Below are 26933 nucleotides of genomic sequence, written 5' to 3'. Positions count from 1 at the left end.
TTTTTGCACAACTGCTTAGCTCTGCCACTGTAACCCCAAAGGAGCCACAGACATACATACATAAGTGGATGTGGCCACATTTCTTTAGAACTTTATTTACACAAACGGGCAGTCAGCCATGTTTTGCTGACCGTTGCTCTGGAGGATAAGGGAGGTATGCGTGCAATATTTGGGCTTCCCTGGTGGCTCAGAGGTAAAGAATCCCCCGGTCAATGCAGGAGACGCAGGTTCAATCCCTAGGTCGGGAAGATCCCCTGGAGAAGGAAATGGAAACCCACTCCAGTATTCTTGCCTGGAGAATTACAGGGACAAAGGAGCCTGGCAGGCTACAGTCCATGGGGTAGTGAAGAGTCGGATATGACTTAGTGACTGAACAACAACAAATACGCAATACCTATCTTCAGTTAGGCCCCACATGCCTTTATCAAGTGTTTATCTAACATCTACTTCTTGCTGGGGACAAAGCCACAAACAAGGTAGGTTGCTTCCTTGTCTGTCATCTTTCAGATCATTTAAGAGGGGCCCAAGGAGAAACCTTTCATCTACAGCTCACGTACAATTTTCCTTGATTTTCCTATGGAACACATTCTCGCTGGATGCCCAACAAAATCTATGGTTTCCATGAGTTGTAAAGCTCCCTTTGTGGGGCTTGTTTGTTGTCTGGGCAGGCTCCCTGTTCCTTCTAGGATCTTTATTCCCACGTATCCTTGGAGAAACATTTTTTAATTAATTGCCACTTAGCAAAGTGTTTCTTAATCTTGAGCAGGTATCAGAATCCCCTGGAGGACTCGTTAAAACAAAGTTTTATGGGCATCCTTCAGCGTTTGACTTGGTAAGTCTAAGAAACTGCTGATGCTGCAGGTCCTGGGACCGCACTTTGAGAGCTGCTTACTCCAAATGTAAAATCCCACCCTCCTGCAAACCTCTGCTATGAGAGGACAGAATCTAACGCCGACTCCACCGTGATCTCCCTGCTTTCTGCCTTGTGGTCTCCACACCCTCAAAAGAGGGCCCTCCCTCCTCATCTTTGTGCCAAAAGGGAGGTGATACATTCCTCCAGAATCCAGGGATTCCAATTTAAGAGTCATCTCTTGTGCGTCAACCAGAAAAGCACTTTCTGCTCTTTGCTTACAGTTTACAGTTTCTTGCCTAGAGTTCTTGTTTCCAGGGAGTCAGCTCTGTCCTCATCAGCGTCATCCTGCCTGCCCCTCACTGGGAACAGTACGGTAAGAGCAGGCAGAGGAGAACCAAGATGGAAGGGGAGTGGTCTCGCTGAACCAGAGCAGGACACCCTGGGTCACGCCACTTTCGGGACAAGGACAAGTGTACAGGTTAGATGTGTATGTTAACAAACCTGAGCTGTTGAGTCGCTAAGTCACGTCTGACTCTTTGTGACCCCACAGACTGTAGCCTACCAGGCTCCTCCGTCCAAGGGATTTTCCAGGCAAGAATACTGGAGTAGGTTGCCATTTCCTCCTCCAGAGGATTCTCCCCACCCAGGGATCAAACCCAGTCTCCGGCATTGGCAAGCGGGTTCTTTATTGCTGAGCCGCCAGGGATCTAGACACTCTATAAATTGAATTGATGCTATTGATTTCTTCCTAACACATACAGACTAAATGAGATAAGGAAGATAATTTTACAGCCCAGGACACTTTGGCAAAAATGATGGACAGCCTAAGGGAGACACTGGGAGAAAGAGGAGAAACTGGAAGCCGTAGAGCAGGTGGGAGGCAGGCCTGGGAGGAGGACACCGGGATGCCTGGCAGTGGCCAGGCTCTGACCCGGGCACCAGGCTGCCATGTTCTTGTCACTGTCCCTCCAATGGTAAACTTGGGGCGGTTGTTCGAGCTAATCTGGGAGCTCGAGCACCACTGAGGGTTTGTGAGTTCCAGTCAGCACACGGTGGACGCTGCACACACAGACAAGACGGGGAATGACCACCAAGTTTATTGAAAGTTAGCTTTGCACCCGTACAACAGAAACCACATGTGAGCCCACTGGCCTCTTTGCTCCCCCTTCTGGAACAGAAAACCTGCTCTAGGACCACAGTTCTGAGGGCAGATCCAGTGAAACTCTTTCCAGAGAACATTCCTAAAACGGGGCCTCCAAGTGACACATCTTTCCCGAGGGGTCCGGAAGGACAGACGAGTGGAAAGAGGAAGACTTCTCTTTCTCCTGACGCAGAAGCAAGAAAGTCAGCCCGCGTGAGATCCAACTCAGAGGCCGAGCTCTCCTCCTCGTCTAAAGCCGTGTTCTGGTCTCTGCTCTGCAGTCCATGGAAGACTGAGAGGGCAGGGATGCTTCCTAAGGGACGCAGTTCCTTGGGATGGAGCCAAGTCTTCTTGAACGGACCGGGGAACAGAACGGGGCTCAGAGAGCCCGGCTACGGGCGGGGCTTCTTTCCCAGGTGGGATCTCTGATGCTTGTCGAGGCTCGAGCTCCAGCTGAAGCTCTTGCCGCAGCGGGTGCACTTGTAGGGCTTCTCACCTGTGTGCACCCTCTGGTGCCGGTTGAAGTTGGACCTCTGGATGAAGCTCTTCTCACACACGGGGCACTTGTAGGGCTTCTCACCCGTGTGGATTTTCTTGTGGTAGCGCAGCCCCGAGAAGTCGCTGAAGCCCTTCCCACAGTAGTCGCACTTGCAGGGCTTCTCCCCCGTGTGGATCCGCTGGTGCTTCATGAAGCTGGAGCTCCGCAGGAAGGCCTTTTGGCAGGTGGGGCACTGGAAGTACGTCTCCCGGCTGTGAGTTCTTTGGTGGAAAACCAGCTGCGAGTTCCGGTAGAAGGTCTTGCCACACTCCCTGCAGGTGGGGAGTCTCTGGGCCATGGGGGCCCTTGGCTGCCCCCGCAGCGCGGCCTCTCTCTTCTCCTCAGGCCATGGTGCGGGCGAATCCCCGGGAAGCGGGGGCAGCAGGTGCGGGCCTGGCTGCTTCCTGGAATTCCTCTCCTGGGGGCAGAGCTGACCCCCTGTCCCTTCGCCCCGCAGGTTCCCCTGGGCCTCTGAGAGGTCCTCTCCTTCTCCAAAGGGTCTTGGCTCGTCCTCACTGAAGAGGCCGCTCAGGGGAGCCTGAGGGGGAGGCTCTCCCAATGCCGGAGGGTCCTGGGCCCTGTAGTTCTCCAAGTTCAGGTTCTCTTTGTCATTCTCCCCTCTGTCCCCTAGAATGAGAAAGAAGATGCAGAATAGCTCAGTCAGCGGTCCGCCCTGCTTGCCAACCTGTGTGTCAGAGAAAGGGTCAGCACAAGACATAACGGTTTCTCTTTAGCAAGAAGAAGGAAAATGCTGTCAGACCTGAGCACCCGGCACTCGCTTCACATGCGTCCGGCTGTGACTCAGCTCTGGAAAGGAGGAGAACGCGTGACAGTGGAGGATGGCTCCTAGAGGCCGCAGCGGCCTCCTTGGAAAAGCAGCAGCCAGCTTCCGAAGCCCAGGAGAAACAAGTCTAATATAGGAGAACGCTACGCTAACGAGTATTGGTTTTTATCGGATTATATAAAAAGGATAAATGTGATCATGAAAAAATAATTTGAAAAGCATATGAAAGAAAACAAAATCACCCTTAATCATAGCACCCAGAGGCAACTACTGTGAGTGTACATTTCCTTCCAGTCTTTCATTTAAACATGTATGTCGGGAAGATACCCTGTTGAGGGGCATGGCAACCCGCTCCAGTATTCTTGCCTGGAGAATCCTCATGGACAGAGGAGACTGGAGGGCTACAGTCCATGGGGTTGCACAGTCAGACACAACTGAAGGGACTCAGCATGCACACACGCACGTACACGTGTCTGTTTTTCGCTGACACGACCAGGACCATACCGTATAAATAGTTCTCTACCTGGCTCTGTAGCCTTTCAATGGTAAAGGGTGGTGTTTATCAATTTCACACGGGTCCTCCCTTCCACAAATCACCTCAAAGTTCATGTCATGTCCCTGGAGCTGTGATGCTCAGAGAAGCTGCCATGTGGAAGTCTGCACCCTTGGTCTGTGCAAGCATCCAGCTTCATTGGTGCTTCACTAACTTCATTAACTCACAAAACAGTTACACTTTGTTTTTCTGATAACTTGGGGTTTGGTTATTACTACTCAGGGACCCATGTGGTAAAGATCTTTATGTGGGTGGTAGAATTTATCTTCAACTTTTATAAATGACTTTATTCCTATAGACCTGAAGGAGCTGTCTGCCCTTCTCTCTGCTATGTCAGTGTCTTTGGAGCTGTTTGCCCTTCTCTCTCCTATGTCTTTCACATTATCGGCTAGAGACCCAGGAATCTGCTGGAGCGCCAGACCAGAGCTTGTTAATTCAGAGCCTTAGAACTTGTTCCTCTTGGAAAGCCAAGGTACTCTCTCTTGTCTTTGAAGAAGCCTTTATAGGTATCATTTTAAAGAGCTGAATAACGGCTCACCATGGAGATATGATAATAAACACAGTAGACTAAAAGAAGATAATTTAAGACTTCTCCTACTGTGGGAATCTAAGTTGTTTGTTTTATTTGGCTACTGTAAATAATGACGTGAGAAGCTTTTTTCTTCACAAATTCTGCCCACATTTCTGATCAGTACCTTAAAGTTTCCTCAAAATACAACTACTGTGTCAACAGGCATGAATGGTGTTATTAAGGCTGCTGACACCGACTGGCAGATCAACTTCCAGCACGACGGTGCCATCCTCAGGTCTAAGAGGCTGGGCAGAGAGGAGGCAAGGTTTCAGTGCCTATTGACTGTCTTAAGAATCTGCTGCTCAGACTGGTGGGAAACGGCTTCTTGTTGGTATAAATGTTAATTCTTTAGTTATTAAAGGATCAATTTTTTTCACATTTATGAGTTACTTTTCATACTCCAAGACTGCTGTCCATTATTTTTAAACTGGGAAAGTCACTTTTCTCTTATCAACTTGCACTCACTCTTTCTATTTTAAGAAAAATAGTCACTTGCCTGTCATGTCCATGAAAAGTTTTTCACCAGTTTAGTCATTATTATTTTGTTTGGGTTTGTGTGCTCTGTGGCTCAGTCGTGTCTGACTCTCTGCAACCCCATGGACTACAGCCTGCCAGGCTCCTCTGTCCATGGGATTTTCCAGGCAAGGATACTGCAGCAGGTTGCCATTTCCTCCTCCAGGGGATCTCTCTGACCCAGAGATCGAACCTGAGTCTCCTGCACTGAAGGCGGATTCTTTACTGCTGAGCCATCGGGAGTGGGGAGAAGCCCCTTGTTTGGAGTTATTTTTATGTGCAGAAGTTGTGGTTTCTTTCTTTTTAAATATAGTCCAGTCTGTTAACCATTTACCTAGTGATTTTTTTCCTGTCACTTTTATACTTATAAAAATCATCCCCAGCTTGACATGAGTCAAATATTTACCCATTTTCTTCCCTATTACTATTATTTTATTTTCATATTTGATGTCTTTTCCATCTGCTTCCAACTTGTTTTGGTAGACGACACACACAAAGTTGAAGTAGATTACTCTTCCCGGAGTGTTTTCTCCTGATTCTGCTCAGAGAAGAGTGACTCATCCTGTGGACTTGCATTGCTTCTTCCTTCCTCAGTCCCTTACAGACCAGCGTCTGGTCCCCAGCCCCCTCTTCAGTTCCACCGGCTTGTATTCTATCAGCATGACACTATGTGAATGAGTTTACCTTCCAGAAATGACGCACTCTGAATATTTACAACCCAACACTGATGAAACACTCTTTCAAACCTTTGTACTATTCTTGCAGTATTCTTCCCGATAAGTGCTTAAGAATCACTTTTCCAAATACAGTTGACTCTCGAACGATGTGGGGGTTGGGGTGACCACCCCAGTGCAGTGAAAATCCAAGTGTAACTTTACAGTCAGCCCTCTGTATCCAAGTTCTCCACCTATGACTTCAACCAAACGTGGACTGTGTACAAACTTATTGAAAAAACTCTTGAGAATAAGCACTCCCACACAGTCCAAACCCTTACTATTCAAGGGCCAACTGTATGTGTATAATTTTCATCCTTTGAAATTGTGATTAGAGGTATGAGTGTAAGACTTTTTCAAGCTCACTTCCCTGCTGACCTACTTTTCCTGTGAGCTCTTCTTCCACGTGGTCAAACAGAAGAACATATCCACTCTCTGGGGCTTGTGTCCCCTGCTCTCAGCCCAGGTTAGGCTTCCCTGGTGGCTCAGTGGAAAAGAATCTGCTTGCCACTGCAGGAGATGCAGGTTCCATCCCTGTGTTGGGAAGATCCCCTGGAGAAGGAAATGGCACCCCACTCCAGTATTCTTACCTGGAGAATCCCATGGACAGAGGAGCCTGGCGAGCTGCACCCCATGGGGTTGCAGAGTCAGACACAACTTAGAGACTAAACAACCACCGAATCTAGGTCTGGCAGGCTGTTAATTCTGGTAACCTTTGGGGCCAGACCACTCCTTTCCTGTCTTGTTATTACTGCCTCGTCCCTGCACACCTGGACTTCTATGTCAGTGGCCCCCAGGACTCTCCTCCTTGGGGGGTACCCTCCCAGCCTGTCCTGCAGGTGGCTGCTTCCTAAGTCTCTCTCCCCACAGATCCTCTCTCAAGAACCTATGATGGTGTTTCTTTGCCTTATCAAGGCAGGCTGGCTTTATACCCTCTCCACAGTCTGGTTCAAGGTAACATCTAACAAGACTGTTGTTAGAAAATGAGATGAAAGGGTGTGCATGTGTGTGTAGGTAGGTAGGTAGGTAGGTAGGTTTGACAGTCGATTTTATGTAACTGTAGTGTTTTTAAAAGAATTCAGAAGGCAAAGGGTGACTGCTGTTTTACAACAGATCAAGTTCATATTTCTTTGTACCAACCTTAAAATACATGATTGATATGAAGTATTTGTTGTTGCTGCTGTGTAATGAAACTTGGGGTGCATAGAAAGTAGCTGAAACACGTTTTTCTGCTTGGTGTCTTGTTTATTTTGTTTGGAGTTGGTGAGTTACCATTTACCATAACCAGAGTCAAAAAAAAAGTCTAGTTACTCTGGACCTTCTCCTTAGGAAGGATAACAGTAATCTGTTAGATGATCTTTTTTTTTTTAATAATAGAACTCAATCCATATCTGATTTGCTCTCAGCCTGTACAATCTTAATTCTGAGAAAGGAAGCCATCACAACAGGCTGGAGTGAGGCAGCATATCAGATTCAGGGTCCTTTGTCCATAATTAAACATCTGTCAACAACCTGACAGCCAGACAGGAGACCCAACCTCAGTATTCAACCTGGACTGACCAGGTCATGGCTAGTTATGACTGATGTAATAGAAACCAAGTCCTAACCTCTCCCCCACCACCTCCAATTTAATGACTGGGGGTCAGAAATGGCCCCCGTCCAGAAATGGACAGGTCACTCACCTATGCAGGTGGGTCTTGGGATCTTCTCATTGGCTTGCAGGTGTGGCCCTGCCAGCTCTACCCCATACCCAGCTGGATCAGTCAGGTCAGGCCTGGCACTGGAAATGCCTGGAACAGAGAGGAGATCAGTGGGCCTGGATGAACGGGGAGGACTGGGGACCAGGCTGTGCTGTTCAAAGGAGGGCCATGCGTGGACAGGGAACTGAGAGGCTCTGGATACCACTGAGGAGCCCGTCTTGGAGGGACACGGGGAACCTCGAAGACACCAGCACCCCCGGGATGGCCAGATGACGGCAAAGGCCACAAAAAGAAGGCTCTGGGCAGGAGGGGTCAGACCACCTGGCAGGCTGGTGCGCGGGTCGTGACTGGGACCCCACCCATGGTTGGCTGGGCACAGTCGGCCACAGCCGAGCCCTGTTGTAACTCAACACCTGCAAGCTACGAAACAGTGAGAAGGTGACTAGATCTGCCGCTCACTGTCACCATCTAACTGAGGGCACCCTGGCACCCACTTCACAAAGGAGAGGAGCCACCGTGGGGCCAGGTGCACGCAGCGTGTTCAATACATGGGAGCTGACACTGTAGCCCGGCCCCTCCAACTCCCCAGCGCCCGGCTGTGTCTCCAAGGGTTTCCGTCACCCGGAAAGCACTGAGCAGAGTGGCCAGTCAGTCCACCAGGCTGACCCACCTGCACCTCCTGAGACCATCTTCCCGTAGGTCTCCAGCATGAGATCCCAGTACTGCTCCTTCTGGGTAGAATCCAGGTGCCTCCACTGCTCCTAGAGAAGAACACAAGGCCTGAGTCCAGGGGAGGGTCCCGAACCATCCCTCCCTGCCTGTGCAGGGCTGAGGAGAAAGGAATGGCCTTAGGGTCCTGGCCATCAGAAGGTCTGAGAAACCACAGGAGGTGGTTCCAGACGGAGTCAACAGGCCCGGCCTCTGTACTTCTTGCCATGGAGCGGAAACATGTAGGTTTTAGGTCCCGTGTTCTCTTTTAAGTTGCCTGTTTGGGGAAGCCCTTTCTCCACTCGGCTTGTGTTTAACTCTCAGTGCTCATCGGAGAGATCTTTGGGCAGAAGAAGGAGCCTGAAATTCCCAAGACGTCATTGATGTCTGGAAATTCAGGAGGGAAAGGAAAGTTTTAAAATGTAGTTCTGATTAGCAGATATTAAGCTTAAAAAAAGAGAAGAAAAGGAGGAGTTAAATGTTTTCGGGTGGAAGAAACTGCAAAGGTGAAAAGTGACCTCTATATGTTTAACTATTGATCATAACATTTTAAATATGGACTTTAATTTAAAATTTTATAAAGTAGGAATTTTTTACTTTGTTGATCTTCTGTGAGTGAAGTTACCTTAACAACCGTCTGGAAATAACCAGCTTGAGCAAACCCTGCTGAATGCAGGAGTCCTTGGTCCTTCCGGTCAGAACACACAGACCCCCTCTTCAGCACTGGCAGTAATACCCGCGAGGCGGCCTGGCCCCCCAGACACACGGGCACCAAAAGAGTAGCCACCAAGATGCCGAAGACATCCACCAAAACCCTCTGGGGCAACAATCGACCCTTTCAAAGCCCAGAAAAGAGTCTCTGAACAGCGTACCTCCAACCTTAAAGCCACAGACTTACTCGAGGACTGCTAGAAGCCAGCGGTGCTTGAATGAAACCCTTGACTTAAGAGACAAGACGCCAACTACAGTCCTCCCCCTCCCTCTCATTTTCACAAGAGCAGAAAAAAATCTAACTTTCTGCTCTGGGAAGTATGAGATTTGATGGGGAAATAATCTGGATTTCATGTGGAAACAGCACCACCTTGTGGGTTTGTGGGGCACTGCCACAACTGACTCGCACAGAGACGTGTGGACTGCGTTCCCCTCTGGAGGTCTGAACACAGGGAACGGGCGCCACGCATCCCCGAGTCTGGGAGCCTCTGTCTCTGACTCAGTCACACGTCTGACACGTGGACCTCACACCCTGCCACTGTTCTTGAGGTTCCCAAATCAGGGAAGACATTAGAAGACGTGATTCCTTACATTTAAACATTCCCTTCAGATATAAAAGACTTTGTTGAACATCGAGGGCCTTCGGATAAAAACAGGTGTTGTTAGTTTAGGGAGGGGCACCGGGACTGGGTCGGGACGGTCTGTCAGGGCTGAGCTGCTGTTAATCAGGCATCAGCTATATAGGAAATTTATTTATACTATATATTTATACAGGGCTTCCCAGGCAGTGCACCGTGGTAAAGAATCCACCTGCCAATGCAGGAGACACAAGTTTGATCCCTGGGTTGGGAAGATCCCCTGGAGGAGGACATGGCAACCCACTCCAGAATTCTTGCCTGGAGAGTCCCATGGACAGAGGAGCCTCGCGGGCTACATTGTACGGGGTCACAGAGTCAGACATGACTGAGAACACACCACATATTTATTTATATACATACATACATATACACACACACACACACACACACACACATATATGGTGCTGCTGGTGAGCATTAAGAATCTCTGGACCTTGAGCTATCCAGAACAGGTCATGGCTAATGTCCGTATGTAAGTACCACAGAGCTAACAGCTAACCCCACTAGCTGAAGTGTGTTAATATGCACACCTTTCACAGGGATACCCTGTATTTACTGCAGAAGCAACAAGAGGCCTCCAAGTCTGCTTGAGATCCTTGGCAGAATACCCAGTTCTTTCCCCGCAAGCAGCCTCCTGCCTAACAGTCTGGTTCCTGAGTACCCTGAAAGCAGGAAGAAGGGTACTCTTGAGTCACTGAAAAAGGTATATCCCCCTGCCCACTCCCCACCCCCTACCCCAAGTACAATGCGAAGCTGGGACTCTGGTTTCTAGATCTGTGGGCCTGGAGAGCTGAAGCTCAGACCTGGCTTCACACCACGTTCAACACACATAGCCTTCCTCACGTTCACTCTAAAGGACCCCACAAGGAGAGTCCTGAGAAGAGGAGTTCTCTAGAAGTTTGGAACAATGCTTTGACTAAAGTCTACAGACACTTGAAAAACTTCATTTTTATCAAATGCAACTTTTCAGAGTCGCTCTCCACATAATCAAAATAGATCTGTTTCTGAGACTTCTGTTTGTGGCCAGGATGGAGTGAGAGGGGCTGGGTTTACCTTCCTGCTGAAGCCCTGAGGGCAAGGTTCTGGGGTCAAGAAGCAGGGGACCCCACTCACCTGAGATGCTGTGTGGAGAAGGGAGGCTCTGAAGTCCTGGTCCCTGACAGGCATTTGCTCGGGCTGGGCAGGCAGCTGGGCAGACAGCTGGGTGGCGGCCGCTGCTGAAGACAGAGACAGAATACTGAGCATCCTGATGTCCTTCTTGACCGCTCACAGAGGGCACAGGGATAAACCTCCCCACCGAGAACCCGCACTTGTCCCACCATCCGCAAGCTCAGACCCACATTTACCTCCCTAACCAACTCTGGCTCCTCCAACCTTCCCGACAGCTGCCCCCAACATCTCCTCCCACCTTCCTCAGACCCCAGATCCGAAAGGCCTGGCCCTGTCATAAAGTGGCTTACATTGCAGACTTTGAATCCCCCGTTGCAGTTGATTCCTGTAGGTGCACCCTGCTTCCCACATATCCAGACACACCCCAATTGGAGCGGCCTATGGGGTCAGTTCCCTCTTGGCCTGCTGATCACAGTCCCCCGGTTTCTCCAGGAGGCAGCACACCCCACCACCAGGAACCGCCCCTCACCTAGACCTTGCTCCATGTCAGACTCCTCTTTCACCACACAGCTCAGTGGCTCCCCGGGCCCGGGGGCTGTGTTCTGGAGCCCAAGCTTCTGAGGTTCTTCAGCAGGAGACCCTGCGTCCCCCGCTGGGCAGCTCGCGGGCTCCGCCTTCTCTGAGAAGACTTCCTGTCCCAGAACTTGGATGCTGATCTAGAGACAACACAGTGCTGATTACTGAAAGACCCAGAGTGAGGGTTTCTGAAAAACACAGAGCTACCCTTCCAGAACGCATCCTAAGGCAGGCCTTAGGGACACGGGGCAGGGAAAGAAAAGGCCAGCACTTATTTCTGGTCCAGCAGGAACTGGGCAGGGAAGCACCCTGAGGGCAGCTGGAGGATGAGGCCAGAGGGAGACCTGGGACCCCTTCAGACAGGCCGCTGGGGCTGTGTTTCTACTGGACAGCCTCCACCAATTAAGACGCAGGTGTCTTTGGGACAACTCCCCAAACACTCCAAAGATGGGATGGGAGGGGAGACTTTATCTTCAATCCCTAATGGCCGAAAAGCATAGTGTCACAGGGAGACCTAGGATCAGGTGTGGCGTGGGGATATACAGAGGAGGTATAATGAGAAACACGCTGAGGAGATATAATGAGTCTTCGTCCCAGGCTCCTGGCACAGAGCTCTGAAACCCCTGGGATGTCCTGAAGGACAGGAGTGCCAGGAGCCACTTTTGTGGTTCAGACGAGCCCCTCCCAACCGTCCCTGAGTTAGATCATGATAGGATAACTCTTGGTGGCCCTGGATAGCTTCATGATGGAGGCCCGTTGTCAGGGGAACTAACCTGGTGACTGGAGGGCCAGAACATTCAGCCCCGCCCCTCAACCTCTAGGGCACAGAGAGGGGCTGGAGCTCTTCAACCACTAATGGCCAATGATCAATCTGTCATGCCTGAGTAACAAGAACACCATGCTGCTGCTGCTGCTAAGTCGCTTCAGTCGTGTCCAACTCTGTGCGACACCAGAGACGGCAGCCCACCAGGCTCCCCCGTCCCTGGGATTCTCCAGGCAAGAACACTGGAGTGGGTAGCCATTTCCTTCTCCAATGCATGAAAGTGAAAAGTCAAAGTAAAGTCGCTCAGTCGTGTCCGACTCCCAGCGACCCCATGGACTGCAGCCCACCAGGCTCCTCCGTCCATGGGATTTTCCAGGCAAGAGTACTGGAGTGGGGTGCCATCGCCTTTTCCCTAGTAACTCCTAAACTGTGGGGTTCAGGGAGCTTCCAACCTGGTGAACACATACAAGGGTCAGGAGGATGGAGTGCCCAGAGGAGGGCATGGAAGCTCTGTGTATCCCCCATGTCTTCTATTTGGCTGGTCCTCAATCATAGCCTTTAGAACAAACTGGAAAATGGAAGCAAAGTGTTTCCCTGAGATCTGAGTCATCCTAGCAAGTTATCAAACCTGAGGAAGGGGCCATGGGAACCTCCCAATCTGTAGCCAGCTGGCCGGAAGTCTGAGTGAACCCTGCAGCTTGTGACTGGTGGCTGAAATGGGGGAAGTCTTACAGGACCAGCCCTTATCCTCTGGGTTGAGAAAAACAGACTGCTGCTATCATAACTGAACTCAATAGGAGGACACCTAGTTGAGATCAGAGACTCGGAGAATTGGTTGTTGGTGTGAAAAACCCCACATATTCAGTGCCAGAAAAAAAGATAACCCCTGGGACTTCCCTGGTGGTTCCATGGTTAACCACTTCCCTGGTGGTGCCAAGGCAGGGGACACAGGTTCGACCCCTGGTCCAGAAAGATCCCACATGCTGTGGGGCAACAAAGCCTGTGCATCACAACTACTGAGCCCGCACACCCTAGAGCCGATGCTCTGCAACAAGAGCAACCACTGCAACGAGAAGCCCATGCACTGCAATGAGAGTAGCCCCCACCACGAGAGTAGCCCCCGCCACGAGAGTAGCCCCCACCACTAGAGAGTATCCCCCGCCACGAGAGTAGCCCCCGCCACTAGAGAGTAGCCCCCGCCACGAGAGTAGCCCCCGCCACTAGAGAGTAGCCCCTGCCACTAGAGAGTAGCCCCCACCACAAGAGTAGCCCCCGCCACTAGAGAGTAGCCCCTGCCACTAGAGAGTAGCCCCGCCACTAGAGAGTAGCCCCCGCCACTAGAGAGTAGCCCCTGCCACGAGAGTAGCCCCCACCACTAGAGAGTAGCCCCCGCCACGAGAGTAGCCCCCGCCACTAGAGAGTAGCCCCTGCCACTAGAGAGTAGCCCCGCCACTAGAGAGTAGCCCCCGCCACTAGAGAGTAGCCCCTGCCACGAGAGTAGCCCCCGCCACTAGAGAGTAGCCCCTGCCACTAGAGTAGCCCCCGCCACTAGAGAGTAGCCCCGCCACTAGAGAGTAGCCCCCGCCACTAGAGAGTAGCCCCTGCCACTAGAGAGTAGCCCCCACCACAAGAGTAGCCCCCGCCACTAGAGAGTAGCCCCCGCCACGAGAGTAGCCCCCGCCACTAGAGAGTAGCCCCCGCCACGAGAGTAGCCTCCACAACTAGAGTAACTCTGCAACTAGACAGTAGCTCCCGCAACTAGAGAAAGCCTGCACGTGGCAACAAAGACCCAGCACAACCAAAAGTAAGTAAATGATTAAAAAAAAAAAAGACACACCCCTGCTAAGACCCCAGAGGACCTGGTGCTTCCCTCACACATCACAGCACTCTCTGCTCACCCACTGCCACAGCCTCTGGGGGTCTCCCTTCAAGCTCTCCACGAGGGTCACGGCCTCCTCCCCGCTGCCTGGACACTGCTTCCGCACCCACGTCTGGATCTCCCCAGGCAGAATGCTCAGGAACTGTTCCAGCATCAGCATCTCCAGGATCTGCTCCTTGGTGTGAACCTCTGGCTGCAGCCACTGGAAACAGAGCTTCCGAAGCTGTTGGAGGGTTTCATGGGGCCCGGACATCACCTGGTAAGGAAACTGCCTGAAGAGCTGGCGTGCGGTCTCGGGGCTGGAGGGCTCCCCTCGGGGGGTGGCATCTGGGCCAGGGAACAGGAGCTCCTTGGCCTTGGCCGGTGGTGGCAGCAGGACAGGAGCCTGCCCCAACTCCACGGGCATCATCTGGCGTGGCGAGTCCTTTTAGGGGACGTGCTTCTGGGACGGAGCTGTCCCCAGGAGAGCCAGGTCTTCTCAGAGCCTCTCACAGGGACCCTGGAGGGGCAGCGAGAGCAACATTACATGGGCTAGGGGGATGCACTTTCACAAAAGAACAGAACCACCTGTCCTGCCTGAGAGGTGAGGGAGGGAGTCGTGGGTCTTCTGAAATCAATGGATGCACTATTTTACTTTGAAATATGGTAAACTTGAAGCTGCAAAGCAAACTACTAGAACCATAGCTAGACTGTCACCACAACTCTGACCATTTTTAGTGTTCTCTCTTGGTCTTCAAATGGCCAGACCAAGAAGAAGAATGAAATGCACCACGTGAAGCATGTCCACTAGGTTTCCAGGTAAATAGCTCTTCTCCACAACACTCTGATATCTGCACCCATAGGTCTGCAGACCAAAATAGAGAGCCGAACAGAGACACTGATGGCCTAGGATTAAAGACTAAGGTTGAAAAGACTGTGTGTGTGCATGCATGCTGAGTTGTGTCTGACTCTTTGCAACCCCATGGACTGTACTCAACAAGGGTTCTCTGTCCATGGAATTTTCAGGCAAGACTACTGGAGTGGTTTGGGCTGCCATTTCCTTCGTCAGGGCATCTTCCTGACCCAAGGATCAAACCCATGTCTCTTGCATTGGCAGGTGGATTCTTTACCACTGTGCCACCTGGAAGCCCAAGGTTGAAATGACTAGATGCTTCCAAAATAAATAAGAAGTTGAAGAGAACTTTTTCCCCAAAAGGTGCAATGAAAGTTCTAACTGACCTCTTTTGAGTGCCATGTTGACAACTGGGAATTTATGAAAAATCTGTCATACTAAAATTTTCAACCCTAAACTGAAAAAAGTCTTAGAATAAATACTGACTACCACAAAAACATTCCTACAGACATGAAGCAAGTTTTATGGTGAGTGGTATCAAAATTCAGAAGGCAGGAACTAAGACAAGGAAAAGAGAATTAGGAAATGACGAAGTTAATATTAAGATGTTTCAAAAGGAGCATGCAATATTTCTAGATAGCTTTCTTGCATGTAATCCTAATATTGGATTATTGGGTCTATATTAAAATATTATAAAGGAGCTGGAGGTCATCATTTCTCCATAACATGAACCATAACAACCAAAAAAACACCCAGTCAATTGGGTGCCAGGGTTAATGAGAGATCAGTACAACACTCTAGCTTTTGATGGCTGCTTTGTCCTTGAGGGGGCTTCCCTGATAGCTCAGTTGGTAAAGAATCTGCCTGAAATGCATTAGATTCCTGGGAAGGAAGATCCCCTGGAGAAGGGATAGGCTACCCACTCCAGTATTCCTGGGCTTCCCTTGTGGTTCTGCTGGTAAAGAATCTGCCTGCAATGCAGGAGACCTAGGTTTGATCCCTGGGTTGGGAAGATCCCCTGGAGAAGGGAAAGGCTACCCACTACAGTATTCTGGCCTGGAGAATTCCATGGACTGTATAGTCTATGGGATCACATAGAGTTGGACATGACTGACCAACTCTCACTTTCAATTTTTTCACTTTTGTCCTTGAGGTGTAAGAGCAATGTCTTTATCCCCATGACTTCACCTAAACAGTTCACTCTATATCACAACATCATTTAAAAATAAAACAAGCAGGAGATTGCTTCAAGATGGTGGAGTAGAAGGCCACGTGCTCACCTCCTCCTGTGAGAGTGCCAAAATCATAGCTAACTGTTGAACAATCATTGACAGGAGGACACTGGAAAAAAAGGTACCCCATGTCCAAAGACAAAGGAGAAGCCACAACAAGAGGGCAGACGGACGCAATCAAGAAAAAATCAAATCTCATACTTGCTGGATGGGCAACCCACAAACTGGAAAACAATTATACCACAGAGGTTCTCCCACTGTTGGGAAGGTTCTGAACCCCAACTCAGGCTTCACAATCTGGGAATTTGGCAAAGGGACTAAGAATCCCCAGGGAATCTGATGTTGAAGGCCAGCAGGATTCGATTGCAGGACTTCCACAGGACTGGGGGAAACGAAGACTCCACTCTTGGATGGCACAAAATCTTATGTGTACCAAGACCCAGGGAAAAGGAACACTGACCCCACAGGAGATGGAACACTGACCCTATGGAGACCGAACCAGACCTGCCTGCTAGTGTTGGACTGTCCCCTGCAGAGGTTCAGGTCAGCAGGGACTCACCATAGGGACGGGGACACTGGCAGCAGCAGTCCTGGGAGAGGCACCTTGGCATGAGCCCTCTTGGTGTTTGCCAATAGCCCTACCATCAGTTCAGTTCAGTTGCACAGTCATGTCTGACTCTGAGACCCCATGGACTGCAGCACACACCAGGCTTCCCTGTCCATCACCAACTCCCAGAGTTTAGTCAAACTTATGACCATTGAGTCAGTGATACCATCCAACCATCTCATCCTCTGTTGTCCCCTTCTCCTCCTGCCTTCAATCTTTCCCAGCATCAAGGTCTTTTCAAATGAATCAGTTCTTCGCATCAGGCAGCCAAAGTACTGGAGTTTCAATTTCAACATCAGTCCTTCCAATGAATATTCAAGACTGATTTCCTTTAGGATGGACTGGTTGGATCTCCTTGCTGTCCAAGGGACTCTCAAGAGTCTTCTCCAGCACCACAGTTCAAAAGCATCAATTCTTCGGCGCTCAGCTTACTTTCTAGTCCAACTCTCACATCCATACATGACTACTGGAAAAACCATAGCTTTCACTAGATGGACCTTTGCTGGCAAAGGTCTCTGCTTTTTAATATGCTATCTAGGCTGGTCTACCACAGAGCCTATAGATTCCAGGGCTGGGTAGCCTCAGGCCAAAGAACTAACAGGGAGGGAGCATAGTCCCACCCATTAGCAGATAATTGGATTACAGTTTTACTGAGCAAGGCCCTGTCAGAGCAAGACCTAGTTTTTCCCCAGTTCCTCCCATCTGGAAGCTTACACACTCTTAGCCTCATCTACCAGAGGGCAGAGAGCAGAAGCAAGAACAACTACATTCCTGCAGTCTCAAGAACAAAAAGCACAATCACAGAAAGTTAATCAAAATGAAAAGGCACAGGATTATGTCACAGATGAAGGAACAAGATAAAATCCCCAGAAAAACAACTAAATGAAGTGGAGATAGGCAACCTACCAGAAAAAGAATTCAGAATAATGATAGTGAGGATAATCCAGGATCTCAAAAAAAAAAAAAAAAAAAAAAGAATGGAGGCACAGATTAAGATGACATAAAAAGGTTTAACAAAGATTCAGAAGAACTAAACCAGAAAAAGAAAGCAAAAATTTTTTGAGGGGATAAAATAGAAAGGTAAGAAGATTACGTTTCTTGTGTGGACCCCACTAACTGTCCTTTGTGCTTACAAAGAGACCCATGTATCGGGCTGGTCAGAGAGTTTATTTGGGTTTTTCCATAACATCTTACAGAAAAACCTGAACAAACTTTTGGCCTACTTGATATTTCATTCATATATTCATCCAGCACCCAGAGGGCTACAGCAACATGTGCTCAATAATTCAGGAATTCTATTTCTTTTCATGGCAGCCTACCCACTGTAAACAACAACACTACTGGAGAAAGCCTAAGAGGCCACTGTTTTCAGGCACTGAACAACAGGTAGGCAAGAAAGGAATCCCTGAGAGAAGAAAAGCTCATGAGGAGGGTCCCATGGTCATCATAGCTGTCTGCAAAGGAATGATTTCCAAAGCCCAGTGCAGGACGCTGGAGCTCAAGCAGAGACCAGGGGCTACTGAAGCGGCTAGAATCATAAAGAGCAGGGCAGTGGGGAGGAGGAAGCTGTGGCAATGGAGGCAGACAGTTGTGGAGGGAGGGGGGGTTTCCTTGTGATGAATCTTGGCCAAGGGTTGGACTGCACTCAGCATGGTGGAACTATCCAAGGTTCAACAGGGAGCAGTTGCTACCATGTTAAAAGAGCAAATGAGGGATACAGAAGGCCAACCAATGATGAGAGACATTTACATTTCTGACCCCAAAAGTAGAGAAACATTCAACGCATCCTGAGTTATCTGAAAGGTCATATTAGGAGTAAGGACCATGCTTGAGAGTAAGACCTACCTACTCTAAACATGCCCCCAAAAACCTAAAAATATGCTTCAACAATATCCACCAAGGAGGCCCAGTCTGTTGGTCTATTCTGATCCAGTTACAAGAATTAGAGGGAATTCCTTGGCAGTCCAGTGGTTAGGATTCCATGCTTTCACTGCCAACAGCCCAGGTTCAATTCTTGATTAGAGAACTAAGATCCCACAAGCCATGCAGAACAGCCAAAGAAGAAAAGAATTTGGGAGACACCTTGGGTTTTCAAAAAATCTACCCTAAAACCAAGCTGGTTATTGTTCAGTCACTAAGTCACGTCTGACTCTTTGTGATCCCACGGACTATAGCATGCCAGGCTTCCCTGTCCTTCATTATCTCCTGGAATTTTCTCAAATTCATGTCCATTGAGTCGGTGATGTTATCTAGCCATCTCATCCTCTGCTGCCCCCTTCTCCTTTTGCCTTTAATCTTTCCCAGCATCAGAGTCTTTTTCAATAAGACAGTTCTTCGCATCAGTGGCCAAAGTATTGGAGCTTCAGCATTAACACTTCCAATGAATATTTAGGGTTGATTTTCTTTAAGACTGACTGGTTTGATCTCCTTGGAAAGGTATGGCAAACCTAGACAGAGTATTCAAAAGCAAAGACATCACTTTGCCAACAAAGGTCTATATAGTCAAAGCTATGGTTTTTCTAGTAGTCAGGTATGAATGTGAGAGTTGGACCATAAAGAAAGTCGAGCACTGAAAAATTGATGCTTTTGTATTGTGGTGCTGGAGAAGACTCTTAAGAGTCCCTTGGATTGCAAGGAGATAAAAATCAAACTAACACAACCCAAAGGTGATCAGTCAGTAATTGAACTGCCTGCTAGAAGAAAAATCAACACTCTTCAGAAGAAGATAACAGAATCCTTAGTATCTACAATGTGCCATCCATAATATCCATGATACGATCCAAAATCAAGGGGAAAGAAGTCAAGAGAATCCAGGCCCTGATGGCCTCAGGACTTAAAAACAATATAATTTTAATGATAGAAGAGATAGTGACTTTCCACAGAGAACTAGAAATCATAAAGAGAAACAAATGCAAATTCTAGAAAATGAACTGTCAACCCAGAATTCCACATCCAACAAAAACACCTTCCAAAGAAAGAATTAAAAAAGACATCTATCAGATAAAAAAAGCCATGAAAATTTTCCCCCAATGATGCATACTGCAAGAAACGCTAAAGGACATTCTTCCAGTTAAAGGAAAACTCACATCTACAGAGAGGAATGAAGTGAAGTTGCTCAGTCGTGTCCAACTCTTTGCGACTCCATAGACTGTAGCCTACCAGGCTCCTCTGTCCATGGGATTTTCCAGGCAGCAGTACTGGAGTGGATTGCCATTTCCTTCTCCAAGGAGTCTTCCCAACCCAGGGCTCGAACCCGGGTCTACCGCATTGTAGACAGACGCTTTACCATCTGAGCTACAGAGAGGAATGAAAATCTCCAAAAATGGTAAGCACATGGTGAATAAATGTAAGATACTATGCTTCTATTTCTTCTAACTTCCTTAAAAGAATCAACTGACTGTTAAGGCAAAAATAGCACTAGTATAAGTAGAACATAAGATAAGTATAAGTGAAATATATAAATACAGCACAAAGAAGGGGGTAAATGGAATTAATCTGTTATTAGGTTATTACATTTATGAGGTGCTAATGCAGAAACAGAAAATTGAAAGGAAGAAGTAATGTCAGGTGAGGTGACAGATGGGAAATGTAAAGGTGTTAAGTGAGGGGTAGGAAATAAGAAATGTCAGTTATAAAGTGGAACAATATTAAAGCACACTCTGATAAGTTAACCTTTGATAATTGAAGGATGCATAATGCTAGCTGTAAAAGTATTATACAAAGAGGTATAGCTAAAAAAACAAGAGACAAACAATGAAAAGCAGTCAGTAATATACAGGAAAGAATCAAGAGAAGAATAAAAAGCAGAAAGATCAAGTGCAAAAAAAGACAATATGACAGCCTAACACCCAACCAATCAATAATTACATTAAATGTAAATGGACGAAACACTAGAATTATAAGGTACAGATTGCCAGATTTAAAAAAAGCAAGACCCAACTATATGCAATCTACAAGAGACATTTTATATTTAAAGACACAGATAGTTTGGAAATAAAATGGAGGAGAAAAGACATTCCATGCAAACAGCAAGCACATGAAAGCTGGTATAGTTACATTAGTATCTAACCAAGAAACTTCATGACAAAGAGAAAAGGAGGGACATTTTATTATGATAATTGGGTTAAACCACCTAGAACACAAAGCACCCTAAAAGTGTAGGCACCTAATATCAAGTCTAAATGGAGAACTCCTCAATCATCATTGGAGATTTTAACACTGTTCTCTCAGTAACTGATAGAAAAATAGACAAAACAAAACAAACAAACAAACAAACAAAAATATATATATATGAGTAAGGAAATAGATATCTACTACTGTGGGCAAGAATCCCTTAGAACAAATGGAGCAGCCATCATAGTCAACAAGAGTCCGAAATGCAGTACTTGGATGCAATCTCAAAAACAACAGAATGATCTCTGTTCGTTTCCAAGGCAAACCATTCAATATCACAGTAATCCAAGTCTATGCCCCAACCAGTAACACTGAAGAAGCTAAAGATGAACGGTTCTATGAAGACCTGCAAACCCTTCTAGAACTAACACCCCCAAAAGATGTCCTTTTCATTATAGGGGACTTGAATGCAAAAGTAGGAAGGCAAGAGATACCTGGAGTAACAGGCACATTTGGCTTTGGAGTACTGTATGAAGCAGGGAAAAGGCTAATAGAGTTTTGCCAAGAGAACACACAGGTCATAGCAAACACCCTCTTCAAACAACAGAAGAGAAGACTCTACACATGGACATCACCAGATGGTCAATACCAAAATCAGATTGATTATATTCTTTGCGGCCAAAGATGGACAAGCTCTACAAAGTCAGCAAAATCAGGACCGGGAGCTGATTGTGGCTCAGATCATGAACTCCTTATTGCCACATACAGACTTAAATTGAAGAAAGTAGGGAAAACCACTAGACCATTCAGGTATGACCTAAATCAAATCCCTTACGACTATACAGTAGAAGTGACAAATAGATTCAAGGGATTAGATCTGATAGAGTGCCTGAAGAACTATGGATGGAGGTTCATGACACTGTACAGGAGGCAGTGATCAAGACCATCCCCAAGAAAAGGAAATGCAAAAAGGCAAAATGGCTGTCTGAGGAGGCCTTACAAATAGCTGGGAAAAGAAGAGAAGCGAAAGGCAAAGGAGAAAAGGAAAGATATATCTATTTGAATGTACAGATCCAAAAAATAGCACAGAGAGATAAGAAAGCCTTCCTCAGTGATCAGTGCAAAGAAATAGAGGAAAACAACAGAATGGGAACGACTAGACATCTCTTCAAGAAAATTAGAGATACTAAGGGAACATTTCATGCAAAGATGGGCTCAATAAAGGACAGAAATGGTACAGACCTAACAGAAGCAGAAGATATTAAGAAGAGGTGGCAAGAATACACAGAAGAACTATACAAAAAAAGTTCTTCACCACTAAGATAATCACGATGGTGTGATCACTCACCTAGAGCCAGATATCCTGGAATGCAAAGTCAAGTGGGCCTTAGGAAGCATCATGACGAACAAAGCTAGTTGAGGTGATGGAATTCCAGTTGAGCTATTTCAAATCCTGAAAGATGATGCTGTGAAAGTGCTGCATTCAATATGCCAGCAAGTTTGGAAAACTCAGTAATGGCCACAGGACTGGAAAAGGTCAGTTTTCATTCCAATCCAGAAGAAAGGCAATGCCGAAGAATGTTCAAACTACTGCACAATTGCACTCATCTCAAACGCTAGCAAAGTAATGCTCAAAATTCTCCAAGCCAGGCTTCAACAGTACATAAACCATGAACTTCCATATTTTCAAGCTGGATTTAGAAAAGTCAGAGGAACCAGAGATCAAATTGCCAACATCCGCTGGATCATTGAAAAAGCAAGAGAGTTTCAGGAAAACACCTACTTCTGCTTTATTGACTATGCCAAAGCCTTTGACTGTGTGGATCACAACAATCTGTGGAAAATCCTGAAAGAGATGGGAATACCAGACCACCTGACCTGCCTCTTGAGAAATATGTATGCAGATCAAGAAGCAACAGTTAAACCTGAACATGGAACAGACTGGTTCCAAATAGGAAAAGGAGTACGTCAAGGCTGTATATTGTCACCCTGCTTATTTAACTTATATGCAGAGTACATCATGAGAAACGCTGGACTGGATGAAGCACAAGTTGGAATCAAGATTGCTGGGAGAAATATCAATAACCTTAGATATGCAGATGACACCACACTTGTGGCAGAAAGTGAAGAACTAAAGAGCCTCTTGATGAAAGTGAAAGAGGAGAGTGAAAAAGTTGGCTTAAAGTTCAACATTCAGAAAACGAAGATCATGGCATCTGGTCCCATCACTCATGGCAAATAGATGGGGAAACAATGGAAACAGTGACAGACTTTATTTTGGGGGCCTCCAAATTTACTGTAGATAGTGACTGCAGGCATGAAATTAAAAGACGCTTGCTCCTTGGAAGAAAAGTTATGACCAACCTAGACAGCATATTAAACAGTAGAGACATAACTTTGCCAACAAAGGTCCGTCTAGTGAAAGCTATGGTTTTTCCAGTAGTCATGTATGGATATGAGAGTTAGACTGGAAAGAAAGCTAAGCACCAAAGAATTTGATGCTTTTGAACTGTGGTGTTGGAGAAGACTCTTGAGATTCCCTTGGACTGCAAGGAGATCCAACCAGTCCATCCTAAAGGAAATCAGTCCTCAATATTCATTGGAAGGACTGATGTTGAAGTTGAAACTCCAATACTTTGGCCACCTGATGTGAAGAACTGACTCATTTGAAAAGACCCTGATGCTGGGAAAGACTGAAGGCAGGAGGAGAAGGGGACGACAGAGGATGAGATAGTTGGATGGATGGCATCACCGATTCAATGGACATGAGTTTGAGTAAGCTAGGGGAGTTGGTGATGGACAGGGAGGCCTGGCGTGCTGCAGTCCATGGGGTTTCAAAGAGTTGGATGCGACTGAGCGACTGAACTGAACTGAAGGAAATAGAAAATCTAAATAACACTGTGACCCAAGTTGATACAACCATCATTTAAAACAACAACTGCAGAGTACACATTCATTTCAAATGCATAGGAAGCCCTCATGAAAACAGAATATGTGTATAATTATGTTTCAAAACACTAGAATCTTAAAGTATAGATTCTCTGATCACAGAGTAATTAACTAGAAAACAGTAAGATACCTAGAATATCCTAATATATGGGAATATTAAATAACCTACTGTCAAAGAAAAAAACCAGATAGGAAATTAAAACATTTTTTTCATATTGACCGATAATGAAAACACAACATATTAAAATTTGTAGGAAATGGCTAAAGGCTGCTTAGAGAGAATTAAACAGCTTTAAGTAAATATGTTAGGTTGGGAACTAAGTGAATTGCAAAAGGCTTAATCTGCAGGGCTTAATGCAAAGCCAGAGGAGGAGATACTTTTACAAAAAGGATTAGAGTTAACTTTTCCAGGAATGTCTTTTATAAACAAATTATTATTAGTGGAAGTACTTTGTCTCATAATTAAACAACTGCTGAGTGAATTTTACAACTTAATTCAGACGCTGAGAAAAATAAACTCTATTGAAAATAAACAAACATGTTAAAACTTTTAAATATATATGCATCCTTCACTAGCTAGATATGGCTCCTGAATTTCAAATAGCAAGTCGCAAGATTTTAGATAGCAAGAGACTGATCTGTGGACTTATTCATATTTACTTAGTTCCTGAATTAAGATAGCCATTTAGATAACACCTAGGGAAAGCGACTTTCAGGGAAAACTGTCTCATAAAATATTTAACTCTGATTTCAGCTATTATACTTTCACATAATGGTAGGGGAAATGCCTCAAGTATTCATAATTACTTTATGGGCTTCCCTGGTGTTTCACATGGTAAAGAATCCACCTGTAATGTGGGAGACATAGGTTCGATCCCTAGGTTGGGAAGATTCCCTGGAGGAGGGCATGGCAACCCACTTCAGTATTCTTGCCTGGAGAATCCCCATGGACAGAGGAGCCTGGCCAGTTACCGTCCATGGGGTCACAAAGAGTCAGATACCACTGAGCAAGTTAAGCACAGCACACACATAAATGGCTCATAGGTTGGTACTGCAAATACTTTATGAGACTCTACTCCTATTAGTTTTGAAAAAAAAAAAAAGTAAAGTTCTCCCAAATGTATAGTTGTTATACTTATTAAAGCTATAACAAATTAGAATGCACTTTTAAATGAACATCTAGGTACACAGATACTTATCCATTCACATATGAGCAGCCATTCGCAGAGCACAAAGATGGTCTCCTTAAACTTCAGTCAAGCTTCTGAGTCATCTTTTTGAGTAGGGCTGGCCCTTGGACTCTGTCCTTGGCCCTTCTAGTCTAGTTTAGCAAGAATCTTTCTGACTCCAGTTTAGGGAAAATCCCCTACTTTTGAAATTTGATCAAATTTAACATCCTTTGACCATCCTTGGTATCTGACCAAATTCCCTATGGCCCTGACCTGCCTTCAGCAAAGCCGGTCAAGTTAGTTTAGCCAGAATGACCCCCTTAAGCCAGACGTTTCCTGTTAGTAATTTTCCATCCACTGACCCCACCCCACCCCTTGACTATAAATCTCGACTTGTTCTTGTTGTATTCAGTCTGTCCCTCCCATACCTCAAAACCCCATGGGAGTCCCCCTGAATACTGTCCACCTTATTGCTTTTAAGGAGTGTCTGAGTAACTTTTTTCTCTATCAAGTTCCATGTTAGGCACGGTTCCAGCAGATCCTCAGAAATGGGCTTCCCTGGAGGCTCAGCAGTAAAGAACATGTCTGCCAATAACGGACAACGCAGGTTCCATCACTGGGTGGGAGGAGATCCCCTGGAGAAGGAAATGGCAATACACCCCAAGTATTTTTGCCTGGAAAATTCCATGGACAGGGGATACTGGCAGGCTGCAGCCCATGGGGTTACGAAGAGTCGGACACGACTTAGCGATTAATCAACAACCCTCACAAATACCCAGCAAGGCGAGTATTACACTGTACAGGTCTGAAATCTCTGAGGCTCACCGAGGCGGCCAAATTCAAACCCAGGAAGCTCTAACCGCCTGTGCCTTTGGGAGGAGAGCGGCAAACCTTTGGTAACTTGAGTGGGGGAGGGGCGGAGCGGGCGGGCTTAGGAGCTGTCACAAACAGCTGGAGGGGAGGAGGAGCTACAGGCACTGAGGCCAGGGAGGGGATCCGGCCCTGCCAGGCGCCGGGCAGCGCTGCCCACTGCGCCCTCCACCCTCTGCCCAAGACGCCGACCGCACCCAGGAGCCAGGCTGCGGACATCAGCCCATACGGGTTCCCTCTTCCCGAGGCTCACTTCCAGCCTTCTAGGGGAGGCAGGAGAGAGGCCCCTTCTCGTCCCAGGCCAGAGACGTGGCTGGAGAGTCCGGCGGGGCCCACAGGCTCGGGGGCGCTGGCCCGGTCGGGGTACCTTGCCTCCACTCACAGCCTCGCTGCCCCTCCCCCCACACTCGCGGCGTCCCGCGCGCGTCCAACGGCCGGACGCCGCTCCCGGAGGCCCGTCCGAGTCCGGCGCGCACGCGAGCGGCGCCATGCCCGGCCCCGTGCTGCGGCGTCCAGGCCACTCCAGCCCGCGTGCGCTCACCTCGGCCCGCGGCGCCGGCTTCGGGCGCACTTCCGGGAAACGGACGGCTGTGGGCGACTCTGGGTCCAACGTTGGGGGGCACCGGGGCGGGGCGGGGGCGGGGCTGATGCCCAGGCTCTGATTGGCTGTCCGGATAGCCCCGCCCCACTCGCGCCTCTGAGGCCGCTGTGCGTCACGCAGCGGGCGGTTCTCTCATTCATTTGAGCTCCGTGCGGTCGCTCAGTCCTTACCTGGACTTTTAGTGAACCCCAGGTCTGGATCGGGCACTGGGCCAAGCAGTGCGACGGATGCAGAGGTCGCTCTCGTGTCTTTCCCAAACCCTTCGGCCCCTAAGCCGGCTCTTAACCGCAGTCTCTCCTCCTTGTTGTCCTCACCTCACTTAGAACTCCCAGGGGCGTTTGATTTGCCCTGACCTTTCTCTGTCAGGCTTCTCCAGCTCTCACTGACTCTGCGTTTCCTCGGCTCTCTTCTTCCACTGTTCCCCTTTCAGTGTTGCAGTTCTCTTCCCATCTCGTCTTGTCTGTCTGCCCCCGCCTCCCCACCCCACCCGCATTCTCACTCCTTCGAGATGATGTCTTCCTTGCCTCCTCCCTCCCCTTCTTCCCTTTCCACTTGACAATAATCTCCAAGTCCTAGGATTTTACCGCCTTGTTCATCTCTCCGACACCTTTCCCCTCTCCATCCTCTACCCCTACCTCCTTCCAAGTCATTTCTAACTAGGATAACAACTGTCCATTTCCAGGTCATCCTGCACTCTACCACTCAGTCATCCTGTGTGTTTTTTTAGGTCCCAGGGCCTGAGCGAAATCCACTGTGTGAAAACTACTATTTCAGCTTAACCCATGTGGGAGTTTCTGAAATTGACTTGT

General features: G+C 47.7%; 1 protein-coding gene across 26 annotated transcripts; it reads right to left on the bottom strand.

Moving 5' to 3' along the window:
• Positions 1–1934: 1934 nt before the first annotated feature.
• ZNF18 (zinc finger protein 18) lies at positions 1935–26090 on the bottom strand. Of its 26 annotated transcripts, none has more exons than XM_086358792.1 (8): positions 26065–26090; positions 25082–25288; positions 13771–14250; positions 11063–11249; positions 10537–10640; positions 8037–8127; positions 7349–7456; positions 1935–3159 (listed from the first exon to the last, which is right to left on the bottom strand). In XM_086358792.1, the coding sequence occupies exons 3-8, from the start codon at positions 14158–14160 to the stop codon at positions 2387–2389; spliced, it is 1653 nt and encodes a 550-aa protein (XP_086214918.1). In that variant the 5' UTR covers positions 14161–14250; positions 25082–25288; positions 26065–26090; the 3' UTR covers positions 1935–2386. The 26 variants fall into 26 exon arrangements, with proteins under 26 accessions (XP_086214918.1, XP_086214928.1, XP_086214916.1 ...); XM_086358802.1 differs by having other exon boundaries at positions 14008–14250; XM_086358790.1 differs by having other exon boundaries at positions 25120–25288.
• Between the last annotated feature and the right edge of the window lie 843 nt (positions 26091–26933).

The sequence above is a fragment of the Bos grunniens genome, chromosome 19, assembly GCF_055505025.1.
Source record: "Bos grunniens cultivar Pamir isolate PY7600 chromosome 19, Bosgru_T2T1.0, whole genome shotgun sequence".
Lineage (NCBI taxonomy): Eukaryota > Metazoa > Chordata > Mammalia > Artiodactyla > Bovidae > Bos > Bos grunniens.
This window is presented reverse-complemented; position numbering and strand designations above follow the sequence as displayed.

Excerpts from the sequence above, each read along its gene's own strand:
- ZNF18 (XM_086358792.1), bottom strand. The coding sequence starts at position 14,160 with ATGATGCCCGTGGAGTTGGGGCAGGCTCCTGTCCTGCTGCCACCACCG. Across the intron at positions 10,641-11,062 it reads TGACATGGAGCAAGGTCTAG|CAGCGGCCGCCACCCAGCTG; the intron begins GTGAGGGGCGGT and ends CTCTGTCTTCAG. Across the intron at positions 3,160-7,348 it reads CCCAAGACCCACCTGCATAG|GGGACAGAGGGGAGAATGAC; the intron begins GTGAGTGACCTG and ends TTCTCATTCTAG.